The sequence below is a fragment of the Cygnus olor genome, chromosome 6, assembly GCF_009769625.2.
Source record: "Cygnus olor isolate bCygOlo1 chromosome 6, bCygOlo1.pri.v2, whole genome shotgun sequence".
In the NCBI taxonomy this organism is placed as follows: Eukaryota; Metazoa; Chordata; class Aves; order Anseriformes; family Anatidae; genus Cygnus; species Cygnus olor.
The window spans coordinates 23,964,589-23,991,572 of NC_049174.1; the positions used below are offsets into that span (position 1 = coordinate 23,964,589).

General features: G+C 41.3%; 1 protein-coding gene across 1 annotated transcript in view; it reads left to right on the forward strand.

The window, feature by feature from the left end:
• The first annotated feature begins 1,391 nt into the window (after positions 1 to 1,391).
• The window catches only part of SNX4 (sorting nexin 4), a 34,021-nt gene continuing 8,428 nt past the window's right edge, over positions 1,392 to 26,984 (forward strand). The window contains 10 exon segments of the mRNA XM_040561370.1: positions 1,392 to 1,454; positions 1,456 to 1,560; positions 2,550 to 2,665; positions 12,226 to 12,364; positions 12,441 to 12,590; positions 13,701 to 13,748; positions 17,681 to 17,736; positions 21,884 to 21,956; positions 23,464 to 23,525; positions 24,994 to 25,059. Coding sequence (XP_040417304.1) covers positions 1,407 to 1,454; positions 1,456 to 1,560; positions 2,550 to 2,665; positions 12,226 to 12,364; positions 12,441 to 12,590; positions 13,701 to 13,748; positions 17,681 to 17,736; positions 21,884 to 21,956; positions 23,464 to 23,525; positions 24,994 to 25,059 — 863 coding nt within the window. The 5' untranslated portion in view covers positions 1,392 to 1,406.

Here is a 26,984-nt window from a genome sequence, read left to right on the forward strand (position 1 = left end):
AATACTAAAAAATGTTTCCTGCTCAAAGCACAAGAAAGCAAAACAAAGAAACATAGTATCAGTTCTTCAGTCCCCTGAAGTGGCCTTTAACCTGGGTTTGAAAAGGGCAGGTAGGAAAAAAAAGCTACATAAGCACATAAAAAATGTCGTGCCTGAATCAAGGCACAAATCTGGTGCAAAAATGGAAAACCTTAGGGGAATGACAAGGCAGCTCCTGAGAGTCTGAAATGAAGTTTGAACTACAAGGAACAGATAGGAAGAACCTCTTTGTCCAGTTTACCAGCTGGACAAGGACTGTGTGGGCACCATGGGGTTCTGGGGGAATAAACCCAAAGGCTATGGTATGGATCTGTCAAACCCAAAGGCTGCGATAATGGTATGGATCTGTCACATACACACTATGTGTATATATATGTATGTACACACACCAGGAACATTTTGGCAGTCTGATGTTCAGGAGGAGCTGAGGGGCAGAGCTGCTGAACATCCCTCTGAAAAGACGGCATCACATGAAAGCACAGTGAGGGCTTGTTCCTGCTCAATGAGAAGAAAGGAGATAGCTGAAGCTTTCATTAAATAACAGCAGAGACTTCCGAAGAGGTGAACTCAGGGGATTTTAACTACTCAGGTAACTCTCGGACAAGCATGGTGGCAGCCCATCCATGACGGGACACGCTTCAGGCACAATGGGAAGGGAAAAGAATGCCTATCTGGATTTCACAGCACCGCCTGGAAGGAGCCCATGGAGAACATAGGGCAGAAGAGAGGGTAAGTAAAAGCAAACAGAGCACATAGGAGTCCTTTGGTGCCTGTAAAGGAGTGATGTAAAGGAGTAAGAGCAGAAAAATAACAGGCTGGTGGGCTTTACAAAAACGAAAACAAAATCGAGCTGCCAAATGTTAACAAACATCTCACGGGAAAGTTGACAGCTAGTGAGAGAAACTCTGTAAAGCAAAGTGCCAAGTTGTCTTGCTACAGAGGTCAGCTAGGATGGATGCTGCATGGAAAACCCATGTGAGTGCATCAGAAACTCCTCGATGACCTGAGAACCGGGAGAGGAAGACAAGAAGCATATCCACGTTACAAACATGTAACTGAACGAGGACGAACGCAGGCACGACCACCCAGGGGACAGCTAAAGGCCGGTCCCTGCGGAGGGGAGGCATAAAGCTGCTTCAGGGCGAACTGACTGAAGCCTCTCCCTCCTCACGGCCGAGGTGCCCGGCCGGGCCCTCCACGAGGGGACTTCAGCAGGCGGCCGTGAAGCCGGGGCAGGGAGCCAGAGGCCTCGATACGCCCGGCGCTGGAGCACCGACCGCCGGCACCCGGGGCGGGCCGGGGCAGCGGCGCCACCTTCCCGCGGTGCCGCCGTGAGCCCGCCCCGGCCGCTCTCTCTAGGACCTGCGATGAGTTTGGCCGCCGGAGCCGGCCTCAGCGCCTGCGCGGAGGGAGGCGGCCGAGCCCCTTATCCCCATGGAGAGCTCCGAGGCCGAGCCGAGCGAGAGCCGCCCGGAGGAGGACGGCGCCGCGCCCGGCAGCGAGCCTCAGCCCCCGGACACGGTGAGACACGGTGAGGGTGCGGGGGCGGTCGGCGGCGGCGGCCTCGGCCCGGCTGCCCCCCGTCGCGGGCCTCCGGCCTCGGCGCGGCCTACCCCGGAGGGCCGAGCACCGGCCTTTCCTGAGCGCGCTGCCCGGCCGCCGCGCCGCCGGCCCGGGGAGGGGTCGCGGGGCTCGGGCGGAGCGGGGAGGCCGGGCCCGGGGGGGAGGTGAGGCCCGGTGGCTCTGCGCTGCTCGCCGCGGGGCTACAGGTGGGAAGAGCTCTTCTCGGCTGCCCCTCCAAGCAGGGGGTGCCAGCTTTTCTGGTCGGTGTTAGAGGGGTTCATGCCTAGTCTGCCTCCGTGGCGATAATCGTAATTATTATTTTTTACTTCTCGGCTTGCGCCCCCATGCCACCCCGAATTGCACAAAGGGATCCATCTCCTGGCTGGGTTCGGCTAGAGGTCCCCTGAGCTCTCTGCCTGCCCGGGGGGGGCGTGCGGTCCTAACCGACTTCTCCCTGGTTGTGTGAGAGAGAGCCATCGTCCTCACAGATTTAAAAACAACAACAAAAGTGGAATCTCATTCAGGATGTGCTCTCCTCCCTGTGAAAGGGGAGCAGTGGCTGCATGCATCTCAGGTGTCTGGTGGGGGAATTCACTGGTGGTAGGGAAGTGACTGAGTAGGAAGTACTGAGAACTATTTGTGTTTAAAAAAAAATTACTTTGTTACTTGTAGGAAAAATTTCTTCATTCTCTGTCTTCCCAGCTCCTGATGACTAAAGGTGTTCAAAGCTGTTTGTTGACTTTGTTTTATCCCCAAAGCAGGTTTTCTGTTTTCATTTGCAAGTGTGGCACAAAGCAGAGCTATAAAACAAAACACTGCCGGAGCCTTTATTCTGTAGAGACCTGCCACTAAATGATAGTGGTGTGGGGGAAGGAGAGGTAGGGTTAGTAGCTTTTGCTTTGTGTGGCTAATGTTACATGAATCTTTATTTTCCTCCCTCTAAAAAGATGGAAGACTGTTTAGCAAAAAAAATGGAAATCACTGTTTCAGAAGCAGAAAAGCGGACTGGGAGAAATGCCATGAACATGCAAGAAACGTATACTGCTTACCTCATTGAGACAAGGTGGGTGATGAGAATTTGCTCTCAGTTGACCTGGATGTGCCATTCCAAACAGGTTCTCCCTCCTTACCCCATGAAAATATTCAGGTACAGCTGATGAGGGGATTTAGTTGGTTTATGATTTGTTACGTGATAACAACGTACTCTAGAGGAGTTTTTCCTGCAAAAACTTGGCATCTGATCTGCAGTTCAGCACTAACGCTGGTTTTGCCTAACTCTGCACTGTAACTCTACGTCTGAAGCTAGGTGGAAAAATGTGTGCTCGGAAGGTATTGCTTTAACACAGTGTCAACAACTGTATGGGTTGGATAAATTTATATCTGTATATATAAGGTTGTATATGCAGCCTGTGTGTGAGAGAGGTTGTGCTTTGTGGTCTAAAGTAATGGTTAGACTTGTTTGGGATCACAAGGAAATAAAGAAGTCTCTTGACTTAGGTCATGTGGTCAAAATTTACTGCTCCGCTAGTGTTTGAAGTGTATGTGGTGATCAGATCAAGCAGAACTCCTTGTAAATGTTCTAGGGTAAGGGTTAATTAACTATTTCCTTCCTTCATACTAGTTTGAACTTTCACTGGAGAATTTACTGCTTTCAGTCCTCTTCTGTTTGTAAGATTAATATTACCAAGTATGGTTAACGCACTTAGTACCCCAAATACAACTCGCAATTTTAAGTATCGAGTAGTGAACAAAGCTTAAAAATCTCTTACTTATAGCTCCTTCCCAAACAGTCACAGATGATCCTGCACAACAGGAGTCAGCTTATTCAGCTGAAGCAAGGATTTCAAAATTAAACTTTATTAGGAGTTTTGCATCTGTCTTTTGTACATTAACAGTTGTAACTGTTGGGCCTTGTCTCAGGAATGATGGGCTGTATAGATAAAACTCTCTCTGAAACAAAACAGTTTGAACTCTTCACAGCCTTAGCAAAATGCAGCCTAAGTTTTCTAGTTGCTAGCTCAAATGCAGAGACGTACCAGCCGTACTGACCGTGGCCCAGACATGTGGGTGACCGTGGTGCAGACGGGATACATCTACTGGGTTTTGCTAAACTTCATACTGTACTTCTGCTTTGGATTTTAGTCACGTTTTTAAAATACTGTAGCTCTTTGACACTTGTTAAGATGTTTTAAAAATACTTTTACAGTGTATTGATATCAAAGACCATATCTTCTCACGTAGCTAATGCTATTTTTCCTTTATTGGTATTTCTCAGTGGGAAGAGAAGGAAATTGGAATCACTGGTATCTAATTGTGATATGGAGTATACTCTGGGGGCATCTTTATGCAGCCCTAGAACATGCTGACTGCATCTCCTTTCTCAATCATCCTTACATTACTTTAAGCTCTCTCCTGCTGGTCTTTCCCAGTGGTTCCTTCCTAGTGGCATAACTGTGTTTTGCTGCCCAGATTGCCTTCTTCATTAAGATTTATTTTGTTCTGTGGTCAGCAAATACCAAGACCAATTACATGTTTGTCACAGCACTATTGAAAATGTGGGTTTGTCACATCTCTGATAAAATAGGTTCTCTATTCCTTTTGCTGAGAAGGCAAAATTTCTTGCATAAATATAATTGCTGACTATTAAATGTGCTTCCTGCTGAGTCTGTAGCCGTAGGTGGGCTTCACAGCAATTTGTCTGTGGGTAATAGGATATTTTGGAGCTGAAGAATAAAACTCAGTTTATAGTAATATAAAAGGACGACCACTTAATAGTTGTGTTACACTCATGTGAACTGGGGTTCCGCTGTTACTGCTATCTAGGATTTAACTTCGATTTGAATCGAAGAGTTGTGTGCGACTTGGTGAATGAGGCACAAGGTGAATGCAATTAAAGCCACCGTGTATTTGTTACAGAACAGGAGTTGACTACTTCAACTTTTAACAAGTTAGTTTTGCTAGCTCAGACAAAGCTGTTTTCAGAATATAATTGATGATATTGCTTCCTTTTTCTTTTCAAAATGAGAAGATTTATTACTATTCTTACATTTTCATGTGACTTGTTGATTTTTTTGTAAGTGATAGTGCACCTCGATGTAGTTTTTTTTTTTTATGAGACAAAACAAACTTCACTGCTGTAGACCACCAGAGTCTCGGCAAATTCCAAGGGTCATGCTTCCTGAAAGCATCTCCTTTAGTCTTGGTTTACACCTTTCTGCATTAGCTTAGTGGATTTTTGTGGTGAGCTATTTCCGTTCAATTAGTCTTGAAGTCAGTTTGTTTCACAGCTTCCGTTAAACTATACAGTTATTTAAAAATAACTCAGCTCTTACATTCTCCCTGTGAGAACAGATGAACACTTCCACCTCTTTGTGTGAAATGGCATTAAGGGAAGTACAAATTCTTATCATTAAGATGTGTAACTAAATATTCCTTCTTGCAATGCAGGTGCTCAGGGTATCATTTGCTTCCTGTAAGGGAAAATGCAAATATCCAGGCCCTCTAAATTCACAGTTGTTTGCTTATTAGAAATTTGGGCATCTGTGTCTCATACCAGAATCTTCTTCAAGCTGCAAGAACTGAAATGGTATAAAACTGAGAATTTGACTCCCTGTCTCGTACATTCCTGTTTTTTGTGACAGGGCTGAAAATTAACCAGGGTATAAAGGACCTCTGAATGCTCTGTGTTGATGAACTGCAATTTGCTTGTTTTAATTATAGTCCATACAGGGATGCCTTTCTTTCCCATACTCCATAAACAGCTTCTTCTGTAGTAGTAGGGCACTTCGTCAAGCTAACTCTGCTTCCGTCCTTGCTGGCTTTCAGATCTCTAGCCTCGTCCTTGGGGTGAAGATAGTGAATGTAATTATTTTTTCTTTTGTGTGTGTGGCGTTAGGAAAACATAACACAACTTTGTGCAGCCTGGTAGCTGACTACATGAAGACTACTCTGAGAGAAATGGGCTTGGAAACCAGTAGCCAGCTAGGTCAGAGTTCAGTGGCGCTGATGTAGCACCACGGGACTTCAAGAATTTATCCCTTGCTATGCTTTCTTTGAGTTCCTTTCCCAAAGTCTCCTGTTCCATGTTGCCCAGCAGGTGTTTCATGGGGGTAGCACAGAACAAATGCCGAAAGGGGTATGCTGTCTTCTAGTATAACTGCAAAATGCAGCTTTCTGGTCATTGAGAGTCAGGAAGATCGTTTGCTCCATCCAAAGGAAGTGTTAGAAAGAACACAAGAAAGTCTGAGTTCAGACTGAGGTTTAAACGGGAGAGTCAGGAGGCAGAAAAAAGATGGAAGAGTTGAAAACTCAGTTTACTGCTGGTTTTTACTCAATTGATATTATGAATCATTAGCCTGCCTAGTAGATGTGTATTTTAATTAAAAACAGCACTCTTCAGCTGATGATTTTCATGGTGAGGTGGCTTTTTTTTGGTCACCTTCTGGCAGGAGAACTGCCTCTTTGCCATACAGCTTGCCAGGTACCTTTCGGTGACTCACAAAGTACATAGTCGATCTGTAACAATCCTTTTTCTGTTTGTTGAGGGGCCGAAATGCATAGACCGTTTTTAGATATTGAATAGAAAAAGCGCCCTTGAATGGTATTCGTCTTCACAGAGCGTGAACGTTGTCCACTGCAGGGGAGTGGAAGTAGCTGGAAGGTCAAAGGCTGAAAGCTCACTTACTGCCTCCGCAGCTGAAGCGGTGATTGGCTTTACAGGGAAATAAACTAATATATTTCCTTCTCTTCTGATTTAATATTTTGCAGCCATTCCTCCTTTTATTGCATTAGGAATTGTTTAATGGCTCATTTAAGATAATTAGTTTTAAATGGCAAATGGGAAGAGGTTAATTAGATGGACTGAAGTTTTCACATTGGCACGTCAAATTAAGGCAAATGAACGCGGCTTTTGGAGTAATGTAATTTTCTAATCACTTACGATAACATCAGTTATGAATGTAAAAGCTGGAGGTTTCAATTTTGTCCTTTAATTTTTTTTTTTTTCAGGCAGGTTGGTTCATTCAATGAATAACGTGCATTGTTAAAACTGTACTTAGAGGGGAAACATATGGTTTTCCTGCCTGAACACTGTACAAGTATTATATTGTGTTTTTAAAACCAAAACAAATTGAGAAGTTTGACTGAACGTCAACAAGTGATTATAATCTTAATTGAAACTGGTCTGCAGTGCTTGTATTTAATGGTAGAGTTCATAATGTGGTCTAAAAAATTAGACGGTAATGAAGGTATTAAGTGTAACGAGTACTTTTGTGGATTTCCACTTCCTTTCTGGAGCGGTGTTCCTGGGGAGAAACACTCTTGTAATTGGTGATATTTTATGGTCTCATAATGTAACCAGGTGGGGACATTTTTTGGTGCAATTAAAAAAAAAATAAGGGATTTCTCTTATTGTGCTTGCCTGTCCCAAATCCATCCTTGCAGTTTCAAACTCTTTTTTTTATTTAAACCTTGTTTAAAAGGCAGTTGTGTGGATGTAGGCTTATAATTAAGGGCTGTTTAGTACTTTCGTGCCACAGCTTTCCAAAGAACTGCTGCTCCTGTCCTTTACTCAGCTGCGCAGTCTTGTGCAGAATCTGGTTGCTTTGACTTTGTCAAGGCTTGGGTGGAAGGGGGATTTTAAACTAGTATTAATAACTTTAAAATGCATCTTAAACTTACTCAGATGGGTTAACTGGAGAAGCATAGCTGCTTTTTTGGATGTTGCACAGCTGTCCTGAGGTGTTGTCTTCTCCCTGCAGCTGTTACCAGGGAAGTTTCACTGCCTCTTGGAAAACAGCTGGGGTGGGTGCTGCCAGGGCAGGGGCAGCAGCAATCCCCATCATGCAGACGAGGCACAGAGCGTAGTACGTGCATGGGAGGCTCTTGCTGAGGTGTGCCGTGATTAGGGTGTTGCTTTTTGCAATGGGAATTTGGGCAAAGAACTGCAAAAAAGAGCAAACTGCCCAGGCAACTCTGGCCTGCAAGGTTCTCTAGCAGTCATCTAAACTGCAATTTAATCTGTTTCTTCAGGGTGCAAAATGAGGCTTGTGTGCCCCTAATAAGGGCTGTAAAGCTTGATTAACTTGGGTTTAGGGTAGCCTAGCCTCCTGTACACGGATCCATCTCCTCAGAACAAACTGAGGCTGGACCTTCAACTGGCCAGACCTCGGTGTGGAGAGCAGCATGATCTGGGCGGCATCATCAGTCTGCTTCCTTCCTCCTCAAGTTCTTGAGGCCTCTCTTGGACACAAAACTAAAGTAACAGGGTCCCCGTGTCACCGCTGCGGTAGTACAAGTTGGCTTTGACTTAGGGCAAGGTATCTATAGAGCTGTGGTCTTTCCCTGCTGAAGCCCTACACTTCTAGACAGCTTTTCAAAAAAAAAATTCCTATTTAATCTCTTGATTCTTTTTTCTTTTGGTGTGTAGACTGAGATGTTACTATTGATTACTGTGTTATTTTTTTCTTTTTAGATAATGAACGTGTTGTTAATTCTGGCAGGTATAAAGCTGTTGTAGCAGGCTGCTTGAAAAAGCAAAAAGCACATTTAAGACTCCAAATGGTCTGTCTTTGTGGCTTCTAGTGTATAGTTAACTCTGCAAAGCAGCCATGAAGCATTAAGGGTATAATTTACACTGGAGCATTCTTCTGTCAGAAGGCTGCTCTCTCTTACAGTGATGGTTTACTGATGGTGTGTTGACCTGAGCCATTGCAAGTGATAAATGAAGTGCTATGCTATTAAAATATGTGATGATCCTATTGATGTATTTGCCTTCCTTCAGTATTTGCAGGAACGGATAGGAACCTGGAATATAAGTGTGTTCTCTTCTGACCTGCAGTCTATATTTCAGATGTAGAGGACATGTTCTTTATCAAGTAGACCTGAGTCTATGAAGGAACTTCAAAATTTATAAATAGATTCTTCTTTATTTCATTTCTCTTTCTTCTGTTTGTAGCAGAGTGCTTTTTTTTGGTTCTTTTCCTAGACTTGTGGTGCTAGAATTAATGACAATAAAGTGCAGGAATTGAGAGTTTTAAGGAAAATACAGGTCAACTTCTTCATGATAAAGCTGACTTGGCAAAGATGGCTGTGGGGAGGAATGGCAAGCCTGAGCTGGGTAAGCGAAGGCAGATCAGCTATGGAAAACAAGTTACTTAACTTTATTCTACTTATTTATGTTGTTATTGTATTGGTATGAGAGTGCTATGTTGAGACCACTTCCAAATGCATGCTACCGGAATTCTGGATAGGTCTTTTCTAACATCTTGTGAAGTTGTACTTCTAAAGAAGTGCACTTGAAAATGGAGTAGGAATGTCTGGACCAGAAACTTTAAAGAAAGGAACTTTTCTTTCTTCTGTGAGCTGACCTCATCGATGCTGTAGGGGCTCACAAGATTATTCAGAAGGTGATAAATGTAAGATTAGACCTGTACTGCCTTGGGAATTGGTTGGATCATAGGCAGAAGAGAACTTCTAAGTACATGCTGTGTTGAAATGAGACTTTTCTGAAGAGTTAGTATTCAGGAGATAGAAAACTTTATATTCAAAGTTCCTTACGGTAATAAAAACGTGTAGAATAAGTTAAGTGAAAATAACCACAATCAACAGTATCTTTCCTGTAGGGCTCATATTAACAAGGAGGAAAAACAAGAATGATATTAAAAAAAAAAATAGAAAGCAAACTTCCTTTTTGCAGTTTACTTTGGGAGGGACTTATTAAGCCTCTGTCACTCTGATGTGTGTCTGAGTTGTGTTAGGCTGCCACAAACTGTCAGTAGGGTATGCATACCTAGCTGGCCTCTAGTTATAAGGTGATGCAGTCGGTTTTAAATGTGAGCTTAAGATTTTAAATAAATGAGTAGCAAAGTTCTCCTTTTACAGGAAAAAAAAAAAAAACTGGAAAGAGGAGTCAGTTGAACTAACACACATGCCCATCCCTGGGTTGCATTTGTTGTGTCCAGGATTGGTTGTACATAGGAGTGACAGAGATATTTAATAGCTGTGGACTAAATGCATCCTACAGTTTCTTCCTGATTTATTTTGTTGTGGAGAACCCCTTGTTCCACACCTGAGGTTGGGATCAGAAATCCTTCTGCCTTCAGTGTGAGGGTAGCTGCAGTCAGCTTCTCTCGGTGTGGTGCATCTGCCTGGCTTCAGGCAAGTCTCTGCTGGACGCTGCTGCCCTACCAGTAGGACGCATCTTCAGCGTGGATGAACCCTTTTGCAACATGGCTGCGTTCTCAGAGCTGGCCTGGCCTGCATTTTTATTCTCTTCCTATTCCTGTTTGCTTGTGCAGTATGTTCTCAGGCAGGGTCTACGTAATCCTGTGGTGTATTGATGGCGGCAGTCTTGCTTAAGTGTCAGTAATAACCCATGCAGAAGTAGTGCTCTTGAAGCCTCTGTTGTAAGTCCGTGTAACTGAGTCATAGCTGCTGAAGTTGGAGATTTGAAGGTTCCCTAATTCTGAAGTACTTCTATGTGAGTGTCTCGAATGGTCAAATTATTTCCCAAATCCTGTTGGGAGTTTCTTTTCTAGGAAAGACAGGTTTGCATCTTCAGCTTTCAGCCAAGCAACTAATCTACTGGGGCCTGATAGCTTAATTCCTTATCTACATAAATTAACCTCCGGCCCAGCAATAGTACAATCAGCAAATACGTGCTTTTCAAGAATTGGATAACTGAAATGTTTAAGTAATGCAATGTTTGTGTAGCGAGGAATGCCACACAGCCTGTCAGCCCAGTGCTAAGCTAAACGTACTCTCTCCAAAATATCATGGTTGTAGTTATGACTTTGAGTCAAAATACTCTGTAATAAGGAAATTCTTCCTACAAACATACTGTAGGCTGTTTGCAGTGTGACTTAGTGGCTGTCAACAGTGTGCTGGCCTTTTTTCTTAAGTCAGTCTGAAACAGTTTGAATCTGCAGCAGTTTAGGTTGAATTGTTTTTATGAGTACAGCCTTGTTCTTTATTCTTTCTCCCTGCGAATTTTCTTCCTACAGTTACCTTACTTCTACCCTATTCATTTTTAAAAATTCCTATTGTGTAATTCTGTATTATGTTACTTCAATCTCAAAGTGGAACCACAATTTATTTTTCAAAGCGAGAGGATATAGCAGTGCTGTTCCTCTCTAATGAGGGAAATGACAAATGAGACGAATGAGAAGGATGACAAAGACTACCTCTATTTTTTTAGGTGTATCGAATACATGGGGCTGCTCTGGGGCAGGGTTGTTTGTTTTTCAGTAAGGTCACTAGAAAACCAACCTTGTAGATTTAAGAATAGCTTTAAGATATTAAATGATACGTGATCTCTTTAGATATCTTTAAAACTTTAGTCCATAAAGTTCTTACGAATTCAAGAGCTGCATAGTGTGAAAGAGAAGCTGTGGCCGCAAATTCAAATACAGGAAATCCCATTTAAATGAGAACTTCTTTACTATGCAGGTCTTTGTAGGAAAGAAGTCTGTCAGGAATGGGTTGCCCAGAATGGTTGCAGAGTCTCTGCACTCTGAGATATTCAAGACCCAACTGGAAATGGCTTTGAGCAACCTGCTTTGAGCAGGGGAGTTGGACTCCAGACCTGCAGATTCACTTTCAATTTCATTTAATCTGTGATAATCTCATAACACAGTTAATAGTCTTCCATATAGGTTTTTGCCAGGGCTTTGTACGTTAAGTAGTCACTTAATGTAAGAACTAAGGTAGGCATAGACATTGCTGGGTTCTGTTAAGTGCCATGTCTGAAGGCTCTCTCTGTCTATTCTGGCATATGCTAACTGCCAAGAGGTGTTATCCACCTGTTACTTATTTTATGATATTGCAAAGAATTTTGGTTGCTTTAACTGTTTTGTATGAAGAATTATTTTTTTCAGGTTTTTAGTGACTCTTCAATCCCATAAGATTCCACGATTTCTCCTTTTTTAGTATCATACAATTCTTTAATCCCTTGCTAGATGATGTTGGCTTTCTATTCAACAAAATGTTCAGATGCATCAATTTTTGTACCTGCGTACTGTATCTTGAGCCAGTTTATTAGACTACACACCCTTAGTCCTTACATGTGAAAAGAAGAACAAAAGATTGGAAGTGCTTTGAAATTTACTAATTTTTCTTGAAAACAAACCAACAAAACTTAAAATTTCACGCTATTTCTATTTTGAATTATTCTGGCTGTTACAGATGATCTAACTTTTGTCTTAAGTGGAGACTCTCCCAATGAACAGTAAATTCCTTCTTGCAATGCACTGTATCCTTCAGTGACTCATGAAGTCATGCTGGCTTGGAGCCCAGCACTGTTCCGAGACAAATATATCTAATTCTATAGTGCTGTGAACTAAGCCACTTGTATGACTGGACTGTGACCTACCTGTTTGTGGTGTGGTGAAAATGCATTGACTTTTTTTCTGTGTTCCTGGCATGTGCAGATGTTTTGAGTGCTATCAGGCAGAAATCAAAATGATTTTTCTTTTAAATCGAGTTTGTAGACACAAAATTAAGATTAGATTATGAGCAAGTTATGTGGTAATCGTTACTGAGAAACTCTTTTTAGGTTCATTGCTGATGGTGTGAGGAAGAAGGCGGTAGCTTACTAATGTTCAAATATGCTGTTTTATTTTTCAGGGCTGTTGAGTCCCAGAATGAGGGACAGTGCTCCCCAGTGGACTCCCTGTGGCGACGTTACAGTGAATTTGAGTTGTTGAGGAATTATTTGTTAGTTACCTATCCACATATTGTTGTTCCACCTTTGCCAGAAAAAAGGGTAAGGAAGCTGTGACTGTAGCCTGCTTTGTATTGTTCCTTATTTATTTGCCATTAACACTCTTCTTTTCAAATAGGCTGACTTTGTTTGGCACAAACTATCAGCAGATAACATGGATCCAGATTTTGTGGAAAGAAGAAGAATCGGTTTGGAAAACTTTTTGTTACGTGTGGCTTCTCATCCTGTTCTTTGCCAAGACAAAATCTTTTATTCGTTTTTAACGCAGGTACAGTAAAATGATGTACTTTCTAAATACGTATTTGTAGCGATCGTTTCGTTAAGATAATGCCCTTTTCTTCTCTTCCCTCCCACTGTCCTGTGGCTTGTTCTGTATCTTGGAGAAGGACAGACAACATTAATACACTTAAGATGCTTTTAGTCAGATGACCCTTTTCCACTTTAATAGCCTGTTGCAGTTGTACAGTTGGCCTTCTAGTGTACCTTATGACTTTATTCTAGCCTAATTGTAAGGCTTCTAAGAGAGAATTTTCACCTCTTTCAAACAGCATGTTGAGAAGCTAACGTGTTGGCTGAGAACTACTTCAGGTTTAGTGCTAGGAAAGCTAGCATGTTATACTGCTGGCTGCAGAGGGTGTACTGGTGTCCAATTTGCCTTTTGGATGTGTGTGGTTTCTTTAGCATTGTAGGTTGAATTGTGATCCTCTCATATGTTATCCCAAATGTTGTGATCTGATTGTTAGCCAGAGCATTTCATTCTGCAGTTTTCAACTTTGGGCATTTTTGATCTGTGCTTTGATCAGAGATTCCCAAACAGTGGGCTGAACAGAGGTGTTTACTGTAGCGCAATATAGTATGCAGATGAAGTAGCATGGATAGCAGTATGGAAGCAGTGGAGAAACAACCACTACACATGAGCAAGAGGACTGTGTGCACGGTAAACAGGTGACTTCAGTCGCTGCCTGCACGTTTTCTTTGTGCTCTGTCTCAAGCTGCAAAGGTCCTTGGTGCAGCTGATGGTCTAATAGCCAGCAGATAACTACCATTCTTTCTGAAGAGTTGAATTTTAAGTCTTTAGACGAAGCTGCGTAGGCTTCTCCCTCACCCCCAGTTGATAGAACGTGGCAATGGAACACTCTTACGTGGTGAGGAGAGAGGTTTTTTGGGGGAGGTTAGTGTGTAAGCAAAACATAAGGGCATGTTGTTAACCCGGGTTCTTGAATTGAGATGGGGAGGGTGCCTGAGGCAGGCCCCAGGCTCACTTGGAGACTTTTCTTTCAGCTCTGATGTGGGCCTGATGCAGGGAGCTGGGAAAGCTGTGGCACTCCTAAGTCACTTTAACAGTACCTTTTTTTTCTTGTGTATTTCTTCCTTTTAGGAAGGTGGATGGAAGGAAATGGTGAATGAGACTGGATTTCAGTTAAAGGTAATTACTGTAGACGTTTCTTTTGTGACTTGTGACACACAAATAAATGCTTCAGCAAACATTATAGGCTGTCTATGAAAGGCTATTTGCTGTTAGAATGAGTTAAAGGCGTTGCTTTAAGTATATTTGTAACTAGAAAAAAGTGGTGTTCTCGGTATGTAGTAGGGTAAGACTTCAGTTGTCAAGTTCTGTAGGAAGTTTGTTAAAATGTGCCTGTGTTTGATGCCCAGCCTTATAATTCTGCTAGTAATGTGAATTATGCTCCTTCGAAGCTTTAAAACTAAGGACCTTGAGATCATAGCAGTGCTTTTGGGTGTTGTCAGTTTAGTTTAGTATCAATTTAAAGGTTGGTGTCAGATTTTACCTGGTAAGACATACAAGTTGTCTTTTCTTTGCTTAAAAAAAAAAAAGGCAAGCAGGAGGAGTGTGAATTGTAGGAGTTTCTGTTAAGAAGGACTAAGACAGATGGATGCGGTGCCCCTTAACTGTTTAACAGGAGCACATCTTGAAGTAGTACTATCCACGCTGACATCAGTGAGTTCATGACTTGGTAAACTGGTGGAGGACTTGCGGGAATAAATGATCAAAGATTTCATGGCTGGTCAGGATGTGAATCTGTGAGAATCTAGCAGATTGCAGGGCTATGCCTGGAAATGTTGCTGTATGGGTATAAATACTAAGCTTTTGTTTTGCTGTAATGTGATCAGCTTTTAGGAAATCACAACTGAGAACTAGTTGGAGAAAGCCCATTTTTTCTGAATAGCGAGAACTGAAGAAAATCACTGGCGCTCTTATCCTCGGCGTCCAAAAGACGTTGTTACTGACACTTAATGTTGATAACTTCAGTTGCCAGTAACTCCCTCCTGTCATGGCAGGGCTTGCATTTTGCTAGTCTTTGTAATGCAACAATGTCAAGCAATTTTGCTAGTCCACACAGCTTTATTTCAGCTATACTCAAACTCCTGAACACACACTGCCAATCCAAACTTTCTGGAGTGCACATGGTGGGGGAAAAGGGAAAGAAAACTCAGAGAAGAGTGCTGAGAATATTTGACTACCAGAAACCATTTTGCAGATCTAATGAAAGATGAGTGGTCTCATTTTCCTGCTGGATTGGATTGTGGATGTAGTTTTCCTTTTCCAGTTCTTGTTTCCTTAAAGAAAAGTAAATTTTCACAAAATTCAGGGGAGAAGCTTCTTTCCTTTATTCAATGTTCAAAGTATAAACCCCTCAGATTGCCTGGTTGTTTAGCATTATGCTGGAGGACAGAAGTCTACAAATGATTCACTGTGTGTCTAGGACTAGAGTACAGACCACTAGCTTAAGCGCTGCTGCTGTCTCTCCTGCTGCATTAAAGCAGGATGTGTGTTTGGTCCCAAAGGGTTTGAACCAGGCTAACTTGACTTTAAATTAGGCATTAATGCAGTGTCGCCGGGCATGTTACAGTTGAATGTCAATGTTGGAGGCTTTGTTTACTCTGCCAGCCATATCATTAAATCATGCCTTTCCTCCCTTCCACCCACACCGAATTTTGTTCTTTAGGAGATTTGTCACTTGGACCCTTCCTTTGGGAATGAAAAAATAGGGGCAACTATTCTTCCCTCCCTCTTTAGTTTACTTAAACGATTATGGCATCACAGTAGGAATTAACTGTCTGAAACCTCCTTGCTTGTACTTCATTTGATGGGGTATTACCCCTAAAACGCTTGTGCATATTGATCTTAAATCAAGTTTAAGACTGGACAGATGATTTTCTAACTGCATAACTGTGTGGTGCAAATGCTCAAAAGTGGTGTGTGGGAGTTACTGTGCTGTTAATGGCAAGAAGGAAATAATCCAGCATAGTGTTGTGCACTGGCAAGGTCTTGGTTCCTGCCTCACAGTGCTTTTATACTTACTGACCTCTTCCTTCAGAGCATTGCATGTCTGTAACAAAAGGCAGAAACCTGCCCTGTAATTGTAATGTAGGTAGTGATTCTTTTCAAGTGTAAGCCTGTTGAATGTGTACTCTGTCCTTACAAATATGAATGGCTTTGGTGCCTGCCATTTGAACATAAATATAGTATTTTGTGAAAGCTACCTACAGGAAAGGGCTCTGATTAATGACAGCATAACGAGGTAGTGTTTGTACTGCAAGAGATCGTGCAAAGAGGACATACAGGCGCATCTGCACTGTCTGAAATCTGGCTGGCATGTGTATTGTCTCGTGGGAACAGAGCAGTGAAGGCATAAGGCTGTACAAGCATGTGGAGCACTCTGAATAAATACAAAGCCTGGGCTGGGAGCTGGAGATACTGCAGGGTTTTGTGTTCCTTGTGCTGTCTTCGTTGTGCTTCTCAGTGCTGCCTTTCTATTCACTTTGCAAGGTATTTTTAGAGGAGTGCTGCATTTAGCAGTGATAATGAGCCTGTTATCTTCCAGTATCAGTCAGTCTCAGTCTTACAGATTTCATTCATTTACCGTTCAGTTTGTGGATTTTTTATTTTCTTATTGCTTGCTGGGAGAAGGACAGCTAAAGCTAGCAAGCTGCCATCCTGATACAGGACCATCATGGTGTAGAAGACTTCCATCAGTAGCTGTCATCCCAGTTGCTTTTCCCTCAGCTTAGATGCTGTCCTAAGTGCCCTCTGAATATGGCGGTGGTTCCAGGTGGGAAGAACTTGCAGTGATATTCAAGTACAGGTATTTTCTGCTCAGGCTCCATGCAGTGGGAGGTGGAACAGTCTCAAGCAGTGCCTGCCTCCTCAGTAGAAGTTGCTGAGAGAGCCCTAAAGGAAGGGCTCTCCTTCTTGGTTTGGGAGGATGCTGCGTTCTGTATGCTGTAAAATTCACAACAGCTCTTCAAGATCTGACTTGGCTAAACCGGTGCACAAAATATTCCAGTGCCGTATACTGGCACTAACAAGTACTATTGGAGTAACACTGCTAGCAGTTGTGACACAGTGTAGTATAGGAAATCTTGAACACCTCATAAGGTATATTTTTTTTTTGTTCTTTCAGTGGAAAGGAGGTTGTTTTGATCAAAAGTAAACTTCAGCCATTTTACATGCACTGTGGTTTTCATGTGGTGTAACTGAGCCCTGATGAAGCTGTATGTGAAATGCCAGAAAAGCTGTAATGTGGGACCTCAGTGGATGAGGCTGAGATGTCTCATTTGTATTTACATCTTTTTAAGAGGAAATAACCATTGCACACTTCTTAATGCTCAATTGAACTTAAAAAGCCAACAACCAAACCAAACAAAAAAAACCCAGCTTCTTAGAGATATTCCCTGCTGTTGTTGCAGTCACTAGTGAAATGACATCTCAAAAAGTAAAGTAGCCAATTAACATTATAATTAGGTATGTACTTTCTTCTGTAGATACCTATATATGCTATATTATAGAAAAGAACATTGCATTAAAATAGTTCTATTCTGATATACAAATCACATATTTTCTCTAAAGCGACTCATAAAATAAGAGAACGCCATATATAAGGTTTTGATTTCACCAGGGAACTGTTCCTAGTAATAAAGAGCATACAGAGGTCACTCTACCACCGGTTTTATTTGGTTTGAAAAATATAAAATAGTTTGTCCATATGGTCTTATGTTACCTAATTGCTTCATCTAAGAAGAATGTAAGGTTGTGTATCTTAACTCCATGATTTGTGTAGCATTTTAAGAAGGGACTGTTTTTGTGAGATTTAGGATTATACCGGCTTAATATTAGTGTTTACGTCCTAGTTCACAAAAATATCTTAGTTTTCTACTTTTTATTAAAAAGTCTGACATGCAGGGCAGCTAGTGTCAACTTCTCCAATGTCTGAAGATTAAAATATGCCAGGAAGTCAGGACTTTTTCTAATGGTGCTGACAGAAGGCTGAGATTTTTGTCACTGGAATTTAATTGCATTAAATTAACAAAGCTTTTTTTTTCCCCTTTTTTCAGGCAGATTCCAGATTAAAAGCTCTTAATGCAACATTCAGAGTGAAAAACCCAGACAAGTAAGATTCCACATCCTTCCTCCCTCCCTTTCCCCTTTTCAGTTACAACTGTAACGTCAAGTGACAGAATATTCTATCTACTTAGAATAAATTCAGAAAAGAAAAATGATCTTTCTGCATTTTAATTCTTAACAGAAGCCCAATAAGGAGGCAGTGTGAAAAGACTTGATAAATCCTATTTCTAGAAGCAGGAAACTTTCAGAAAAGTGCCATTACTTCACGTAAAATGAGTCTTTCCTTTTAGCTAGATTAAAAGGAAGGGTTAAAAAAAGACCCAGAAAAATAACCTCTTAATATTTGTTTGCAATGAAACGTTTCCAAACATGAACAGAATACAGATTGATAGTAGGTCTTTCCAAAAGTGTACAATAGCATACAATTCTGGATGCACGTACACTGCTGTTGTAGTTCATAGCTGTCTTCAAGCTGCCAGATTTCACAGATGCTCTTGGAAGTCTTGAGGTCAGTTGGGCTCTGTTGCAGTTTAGGAAGCTCAGAGACGGGCACTAGAGGTATCTGCTGGATCAAAACCTGAAAGTACAAGGCGGGGATCATCCAACCCTAGGTGATGTGAGGAGTGTAAAATGTGAGTTTCTATGTCTGCAGTTGTTGGAAACAACAGGATGCAGCAATAGGATCAGGAGATCTTGCTGTTTGCCATCTATATACATCAGACATGCATGCGGTGCCCTTTTGGGTTCATCTGCTGTCCAGTAGTGGCAGTAGGACATGCTGTTTAGGGAGAGGATGTGCCTGACTGCTTTCTGCTCTTCTGTTCCCTTTGTACTTCCCCGGTGCCTGTGGGTATCATATGAGGGATGTCAGAGGGCACATACCTAGTTATCAATTTGTAGACTTATCTGTGAACCAGTCCAGTCCCTCCCTTTTGGAATTTGTTGGTAGCGTTTATTTCTGCAGCCTTCTGTGGCAGCAAGGAAGCTTTTGGCAAGCGTTTAATATGTATGAATGTTCATGAGTGAGATAAAAGACAGTAATTCTCTTGGTATTTGCAGGTGAAATTGGCCCCTTTTTGAATGTTTCATCCAATATCTTTGTTTGTGACCAGCAGGAGTTTGCTTTTCCTGCTTTCGTGGCAGGGAAACTGCCAGTAGTCTGCTCATAGATAGGAAGGACTGGTTAATGCTGAGATGAGAAACTTGCTGTTATCTTTCAAGGTAACTTAATGTTGTAGAAAGCAAAGCTGTTGTGAGAAGTGGCTTGGTAAAAAGCAGGAAAAGAGTTAATACAAGGAAAATAGGAGGAAGGACTTGTAACAAAAACAGTCTCTGAGTATCTAACTCAATAGGGACTTCACAGTACTTGAGAGAGACGGCACGTGCTTTCTATTGTATTCTGCCAGCTACAAAACTTCCAAATTGAACTTTCGGTTACAACAGCAAGCAGTTCTAAGAGTTGCTTGATAACTGATGAGCGTAACTTGTATTTGTTTATTCGGGGAGAGCCTTTTAATACAGCGTGTGTGGCTCTGACAGGAGGCACAGTGCCTTACTCTGCCTAGCACAGTTGTGCTCGAGCTGCCTGCAGTCTGACTCCTTACCCTTCTCCATTACCTTTGCTTATATGAGTGGGTGGTAAAGTGGGTTCAACAACCTCACCTAGCCCAAACATAAGATGTCCCTGCTGGGTGGAGTGTAAGCTTTCTGGGTACGTTCAGTTTCCTGAGCTGGGAAGGGTCCAGGTGAAGAATTGCTGCAACTCCCAGTCCAGATTGTCTTGCGGTGCCGTGGAGCTGTGCTCCTTAGCTTAAAACAATGTAAGGAACTTTAAACAGCTGATAAGATACTGCTCCAGGTGATCAAATGCAAACCTCCTCCTGTGGGAAGCAATTAAGATCTCTTCTGATGGAATCGTATGGTGATAAAAACGTGATATTCTGGTACTCGGAGGTAAATTTGTAGTTTCTCTCCTACAGACTTCTCTAACTTGGTCTCATGGCACCCATCCTCTTGTTCTCCTTCTGTGCTTTGAATCAAAACAATAGCTCTCTTCTTGGTGAAAGATTTCTTTAGAAAACACTAAATCCTTTCCTAAGGCAGAATTAAGAAGGCAAACAAAAAACCCTGCTGAGTAAAGTGCCTTCTACTGTAAGTGAAAGATTCTTCTTTGCCTTTACCATAAAATATTTTTGAGATGAAACTCACAGAAATGTAACCTGATTTGTTCATCATTTTTATCCGAAGTTCTACTTAATTGCTCAAACTTCTGAAATATCTAGGCTGTTGGTAATGTTGAAGAACCAGTAAAACCAAGGGAAGAGGGTTAGGTTTGCTAGGCAGTTATTGAGTGCCAAAACCAGGTCTTGGTTCACAATGCAAAAACTGGTATTTGTAAGACTTGGCCTTCAGGAAACATTGGGCAAAAAATAGCATCACTTTGGTTTATGCTGTTATGAGACAACAAAAAGACGACAGCTTGATAGCTTGATTCTAAGGTGACTTTTTTTAATGTACTGGCATAAGAGACAACATACTGCTGCTGGAGCCCAGGATACTGAGAGTTCTCTTGGGTTCCTGACCCTTGCCTTCAAGGGAGTACAGCATTCCTGAAAGCTTTCTTGCCACAAAACAGGATAAATAACGCTTTTCATTATAAATTTCTGGAGTGGAAAAGGGAGTCTTCCTGAGCTGAAGGCATGCTTTTTAATCTTTTGTTCTTAGTTCAATTATTTCAAATATCTTCACTGTTTGTGTCTGCAGCTGTCTGACATGCTGCCCTGGTGCGTATTTTATAAAGTGTAAACTGAAAAGATTGCACAGTGGGGTTTAGAGAGCAGATCAATGACTATATTTATTTTTCCCATACAGCTTCTCTGCTGGCTTTTAAATCTTTTTATGTACTTTAACCCTGTGTGTGTCATAATCCTATAAAAGATGCTCCTTGGAGATCAGAAATACTAGAAATGGTAATAAAGCTTCTACTTCCTGAACGTAGGGAGGAGAATATTTTAGGGGAACACTTCCTGGCAGGGGAAGAAGAGGTGTTAAATGAAAAACCCTGGAATTTCATACTTGGTCACCCAAAGCAAGTGACCTGATTCATTTCAGTAAGACCTCTTGGGTACAAACTATTCTGAAATACAAAGCCTGGCTGTGTGCGTGCAGTAGGTGGAAGAGTTCAGGTGTGTTTTATTTATGGTTGAACATCAGCTTTAGAAGGCTAATTTTAGTGTCTAATTCTTTCATTCCAGTTGCATTCTTCAGTGTTTATTTTCAGATCGTTGTTTAGTAACTTAGGAAGCCAGAAGCAACCTTACCTATCAAAATGAAGCATGTTCTTGTGCGCCATGTGCTTTCAGAGTGAGTTGTGAGTTAGACTTCAGTGTAACAGGGAGGATTTATGCACAAGTGGTGGCTGCTGTGGCCTAATTGGTCACCTGTGACTACCAAAGATGTGGTAACTGACTCAGCTTTCTAATTAGGATGAGCCAAACTGTGTCAACTGAAATTACCACCAAGGCTTGATTGGGGTGGCTGATAAATGCCTGTTGCTTTCAGTAGTGGCAGGCCAGCAACGTGCACATGAGCACTCCCAATGAGTAGCTGGACTGATATCTTCTAAGGCTGTGGTAACTGGCTTGCTTTTAGCCACGAGCAGCTTTAGTTCTCAACGGGGTTTCATGCACAGCTAGTTACTGTACACCTTAGTGGCATTGTGATAATTATGAAAGCTTCCTTGAATTTCTGAAAGGCTATACTCCAAACTGGCTAGATGGCAGCTTGAAAGTAAATACCTTTGTCAGGTCAGAAATGCTGAACCATATTACTTCATAAAAACATGTTCACAAACTTCAGCTTTGTACTTATTTTAAACTTTCCTATTCGCTAACACTTGCTCTTATAAACCCCATAAAAAATAAATTAGTAATTTCAGTTCACTACTTATTTCATAAAATGTCTCTTAAATTGATCAGAACCTTCAGCATTTGCATTTCAAAAGCAGTAGTCATGCAAGTGTTGGGGTTGTTCGTTTTAGGGAAACTAAACTCTGCAGTCACTTCTTTAGGAGTCCTCAGCGTAACCCGGGCTCCATCTCGCTGGCTGTAGTGTTGTGGCTCTATCTTGCATTCATTCTGTGACAGCTTGCTTTCGTGATGGCTAATGATGTACTATCTGTTTCCTGCTCCCAGGAGATTTACTGAGCTAAAACACTATAGCGATGAACTGCAGTCTGTCATATCACACCTTCTGCGAGTCAGAGCTGTAAGTATTTCCCATGTGTGTCGTGACAAACAGGGTAACTTATTTGTAAGGCAGCATTTCTTGTTTAGTCAAGAGAACTGGTATACGTGTTCTAGAAGAAGGGCAGTTCTGCCTCAGAGAGCCCAACTCTCAAGTGTGGGGCAGGAGATGGGAAGGGGAGTACTGGCTTCGTGCAGATTTTGTGGGGCTGGGGTAGAGGTGTGTGGGGGAGAGTTTCACATAGGACAGTTTAGGATGATGTGTGTTGCTAATCTGCCCACCCCCCCGCTGGTCACATATCAGGAGGAGATCTTTTAAAGAGGACCAAGATGTCCACTCAGCTGGCAAGTGGCTTTTGCTGGGTGTCTGGGTTAGGAAGGGACTCAAAACACAATTTTCTGGTCAGATATATAAAACTTTGTTTTCCAGAACTTGTAGTATGAATTGTGCATGCTTCCCAGCACAGTTTTTTTTGGCTTGTTCTTCAGTCTCTGAAGAATAATGTTCTTTTTAATGATGAGAGCAACTATGTCATGCATAGTATACTGTGGGTTGACAATGGAAGATTTTTTTTTAAAAAAAAGACAAAGTAAACAGGAAATCACAATTCGAATAAAGAGGAGCATGATACTGCCTTTTTAGTATGCTTCACGGAGATTTAATTTTTGATGAAAACTGTGCTGTGGGGAAGGTTGGTAATTGATTGCCCTGTTGAACCGAGGTACATGAGAGGATTAATCACTGGTATTGTACTAACAGTGCCTTTTTCTCAGGACTCTGTGCGTGAGATCTATTGGGTGACTTGCTTACATTTCCTTTTTACTGCTTTAACAGGTTCTGTAACTCTTACACAACTTCAGTCTTATTCCTTGATACACCACAATTACAAGGGCATTATCTGGATTACAAGTCACACTTCAAATTGTACATGTGCTCTCTCTTTCTGATGTTCTCGCCAGCTTTGTAGTGCTGGCTGCAGTAGGTACTAACTCTCCAAACAGCTGAAATGACATATCTAGCTCTAGCAATAAGCTCTGCAATGGATAGCTCATTTCCTTTTCTTCGTTTCACTGAGCTAGATGGAAAAATCAAGTCACTTGTTAGAATGCTAGTGAAGCTTTCCCTGCGGTCTTGATGTCAGGATGGATTTTTGTCTTGCCATATTTATGTTAAATAAGCAAGTGTGTATATAAATTTAGCATTATTCAGGTAAAGGAGGATATGCCTTACATCTTTTTATCAAAAACTGAATTAACTGATAATTTGTGGTCTCCATTGACGTACCCTGTACATGAGTGCTTCCAAAGAAATACTTCAAATGTTACTCTTCATTACAGCCTCGACTGTGACTTCAGTCTTCAAAGATTTTATGCTGTTGATCTTTTCCTTCAGTAGTAGCTTAGACTAGACTTAGGCCCTATCTTATTTACCTGTGTAAAAATATTAAGACTTGGATTTTGTGTGTGGATTTTTCACAACGCAAGTTCTTTGATGTTGATGACCAAAAATTAACTTTTAAATGTTCTAGAGGGTGGCAGACCGGCTATATGGTGTCTATAAAGTCCATGGCAACTATGGAAGAGTATTCAGGTAAGATTTTTAGGTTTTAAATGTGCTTACAGGTATATGTAAAGAGAGTAGTGAATTTGTTTTGGTTTTGCAAACATATAACGTCTGCAATATTTAAATGTCTGGCTTGAAAAATTTTGTCTTGCAGAACTAATGAGATTTGTATGTTGAATACAGTGATCTCTCTCTGAATCTGCTGTGCTTAGTTTTAAGTACTTTAGTTTTTTTTGTTTTGTATTCCAGAACTTTGGGACTTCCGTTGTGTCATTTGCATTCTGTTTCTTCAGGACGTAACTTACTGCCTATTTTCATGGTGTTATCTGAAAAACCTCGAGGTCCTTTAAATAGTTAAAACCCAACAACTGTATCTATCCAATTCTAGTACCGTTTTTAAAGTGAATTTGCCTATCGTTTTTGATTTATATAAGTGAATTGCATGCTCAAGTTTTCCATCTCACTGGAGAATTGAAGAATCTAAACTTCTGGTTAAGGGAAACCTCCTGCTTCTACACACTGTTCAAGTGCTAAATTTAATTCTCAGGGTTAATGGATTGCAGATGTCTTTCTCATTGGGGGTTTTAAAGTGAAATTAGGTGTAGTTCTGTAATAACACAAAGACAAACAAATGTCAACATTAACGGAGTGGAATGTTTATGAAAAAGTGAAGGACAAAATAGACACATTAGGCACAAATTATGTGAAGTAGAAGGGACTGTCCCTCTGCTTTTTTCTTGCATAAAGAATTGTCAATGTAAATCTTATAACTAATAAGTTTCATAAAGTTTCACAAAGCTGAGAACACAATTAAATTTGCAGTGTACATGGGTGTCCTGAACAAGTATCTTGCTTTCTTTACTGTAGCTCTGTTTCCTACTTTATCCAAATGGTCTCCCCAGTGTGAATAGGGAGTTGCAGTAATGAGGCAGGAGGCAGTTATGAGTTGATATTTTTTTAATGAATGGAACTAAACAGCAATCTACCATAAAAATAGAAAACAACATACAGCAAACCATTTCAGAGGAGGTAAAAGGCTTGCAAATGTCAAATCCCACCTTCTATTTTTTCGCAATGAGAGGCTTCTATCTGACGTGTTGCAAGTGTGGAGGGCTCAGTTTCTCCTTGGCAAATGAGGTGGACCAGATTCTGTTTTTAGAAAGTTCGCTCTCTCTCCTTTAAGTTCTAGTCTCTCTCTGATTTAGTTTTAGCTATTTGAACAAGACCCTCTTGGCTCAAAACCAACTTCAAGCTCTGCATGTTTATGAGGATGAGTTTAGGCAGCAGGGACAGTTGTTTAACAGAGCGCCTTAAATAGCCTTGCAGTTACACTGTCAGTGCTGCTGCTTAGAGGAAGAAAACAGTTTGGCCAAGTCCAACTTGAAGGCAGTTTCCATTCAGGTGTCACCTGGAAAGAAACTATATACAGGATGCAGCTTATTAACTTCCCTTACCCTTCACGTGTGATGTTGTTTCTCGTTTGTTTTTCGTACAGCGAGTGGAGTGCAATTGAAAAGGAGATGGGGGATGGGTTGCAGAGTGCTGGCCACCACATGGATGTGTAAGTACTGACTGAATATCTGATAGCTTGATGTAAGCCAGATGTAGAACTCTCCCTCTTTCCTCTCTTTTCCCTCAACCCCAAAGTGCATACAAGTAGTGCACCGAGAAAGTTGGGGGTGCATTGTTTTTAGGTGCACAACTTTTCTGTGACTTGGATGCAGGCACAATTTTAGCATCCATGTACTGTATTAAGTAGCTCAAAAGGTCTCAGGAGAACCAGAGGGGTTTCTTTTTTATTATTATTTTGAAATTGTAGAAGTGCTTGGAATTCTTCCAGCTTTTCTTTTAAGCTACTATGCCAGAAACTGGTGGAATACAACTTTAATGTACTGCAGACCTGATGAGTTCCGTTTGTTTTTGGTAGTGGTATTTCGTACCATGCAGTGGATGGTACATAGATTTGGGCTTAATTACACAAAGCTAAGAAATTTAATTATTCAGCACCAAAACGTTAATGGATTCTTGAAACAAATACTGTCTGGATGTAATAAAGTAGGGAATCCTCCCTCTTTGCATCTCTAGAGTCAGTTGGCAGAGTACGTGAAACGCTGCCTTCAAAATAAGAGTCTAGCACTTTGGAGTGCTCACAGAAGTGCTATTCTAGGTTCATGCTTTTTGCTTTCCAGGTAGTTGTATACCATAAGTGAAACAGTATAACTTCTTGTGACTCTGATTCCTCTTCTGTAATCAGGTGCTACTGTAAAGTAACATCTCCAACAACAAATGAAAGCTATTTGACACTTCCTTATATATATATATTTTTACTTATAGAGTATAATTTGTGTAGAAGTAAAGCTATCAGTTCACAGTGCAGATCTATGTATGTGGTGCTACTGCTTGGTTGTATTTGATACTATGCCTCATCAAATGGAAGGGTTTGAAGAGCCATGCCAAACTGCTCTTGGTTTCTTCAGAAGAACCCTGTTTTAATTAGATCTTTAAGAATTTGGACTCTTCTGAATTTATTCACGCTTCTGTGCTTTGTTAACATGATGGTTTACATCCAAAAAAACTATTATGTTTTTCTAAACGGAAAGCTCTGGTGAGAATAAAGAAATGGACAATGCATTTTGCTTTTAGAAGAAAATAATTGAAGTAGAGGTGGAGTGCAGTGTTCAGCACCTACTGCAATATGCAAAAATTGAAGACATTGTGAAAACATGCTGTAATGTGGAAAAGCTGGGTAGGCACAAGTACATTCTCAGTGGTTGAGATGCATCACCCTAAATGTAAAATGAAACAGACAGAACCTAACAACTGTCAACACCTAGAAAAAGCTTAATCAACTGAAGTGGGTCTGACCTCTCAGTCAGGCGGCTGAACCTTCTCCACACATGGGAGATGTTTTTCTGTGATATGGTTAGGAGTAAAGATCCGGAGTAATGGCGGTGACTCTGGCTAACCTTTTTTGCATGACATCTGAGGTAGCTTTCATTGTCTGTCATCTCTTCTGCTCTGACATTCTTGTACAACGGTAATCTTTTAGTGACAGTCAAGAAATGGCAGCTGTAAGATTCACGTAGTCTCCTACCAACAAGGATCACGTTGATGATCTCTTGAAAGTGTAACTTACCAATGCAGTTACTCTTCTCATAACATTAGACTGAGAACTTTTGTTGCAACAGAAAGCTACTTCAGGAAGGTTGCCTGATAAACTTCCAAAACAAATTTAATTACTGTCTATCTACCCCATGTGCTGTAGTCTTTAGTATTTATTTATTTAAACAATAACATCTCAAAAGTTTAGGATGATATAAAACTGCTTAATATATGGAGAAGACATCCCAAAGTACCTCTGGGTGCATGTTGTATAACAGGATGAGGCTTGCTAAAGTGATTAACAAAAACAACTGAGTATGCTGAGAAAGCTCAAATGAATGACTGTAATTCTGGCATTTAAAATATGAAAGAGACGTCTGACCT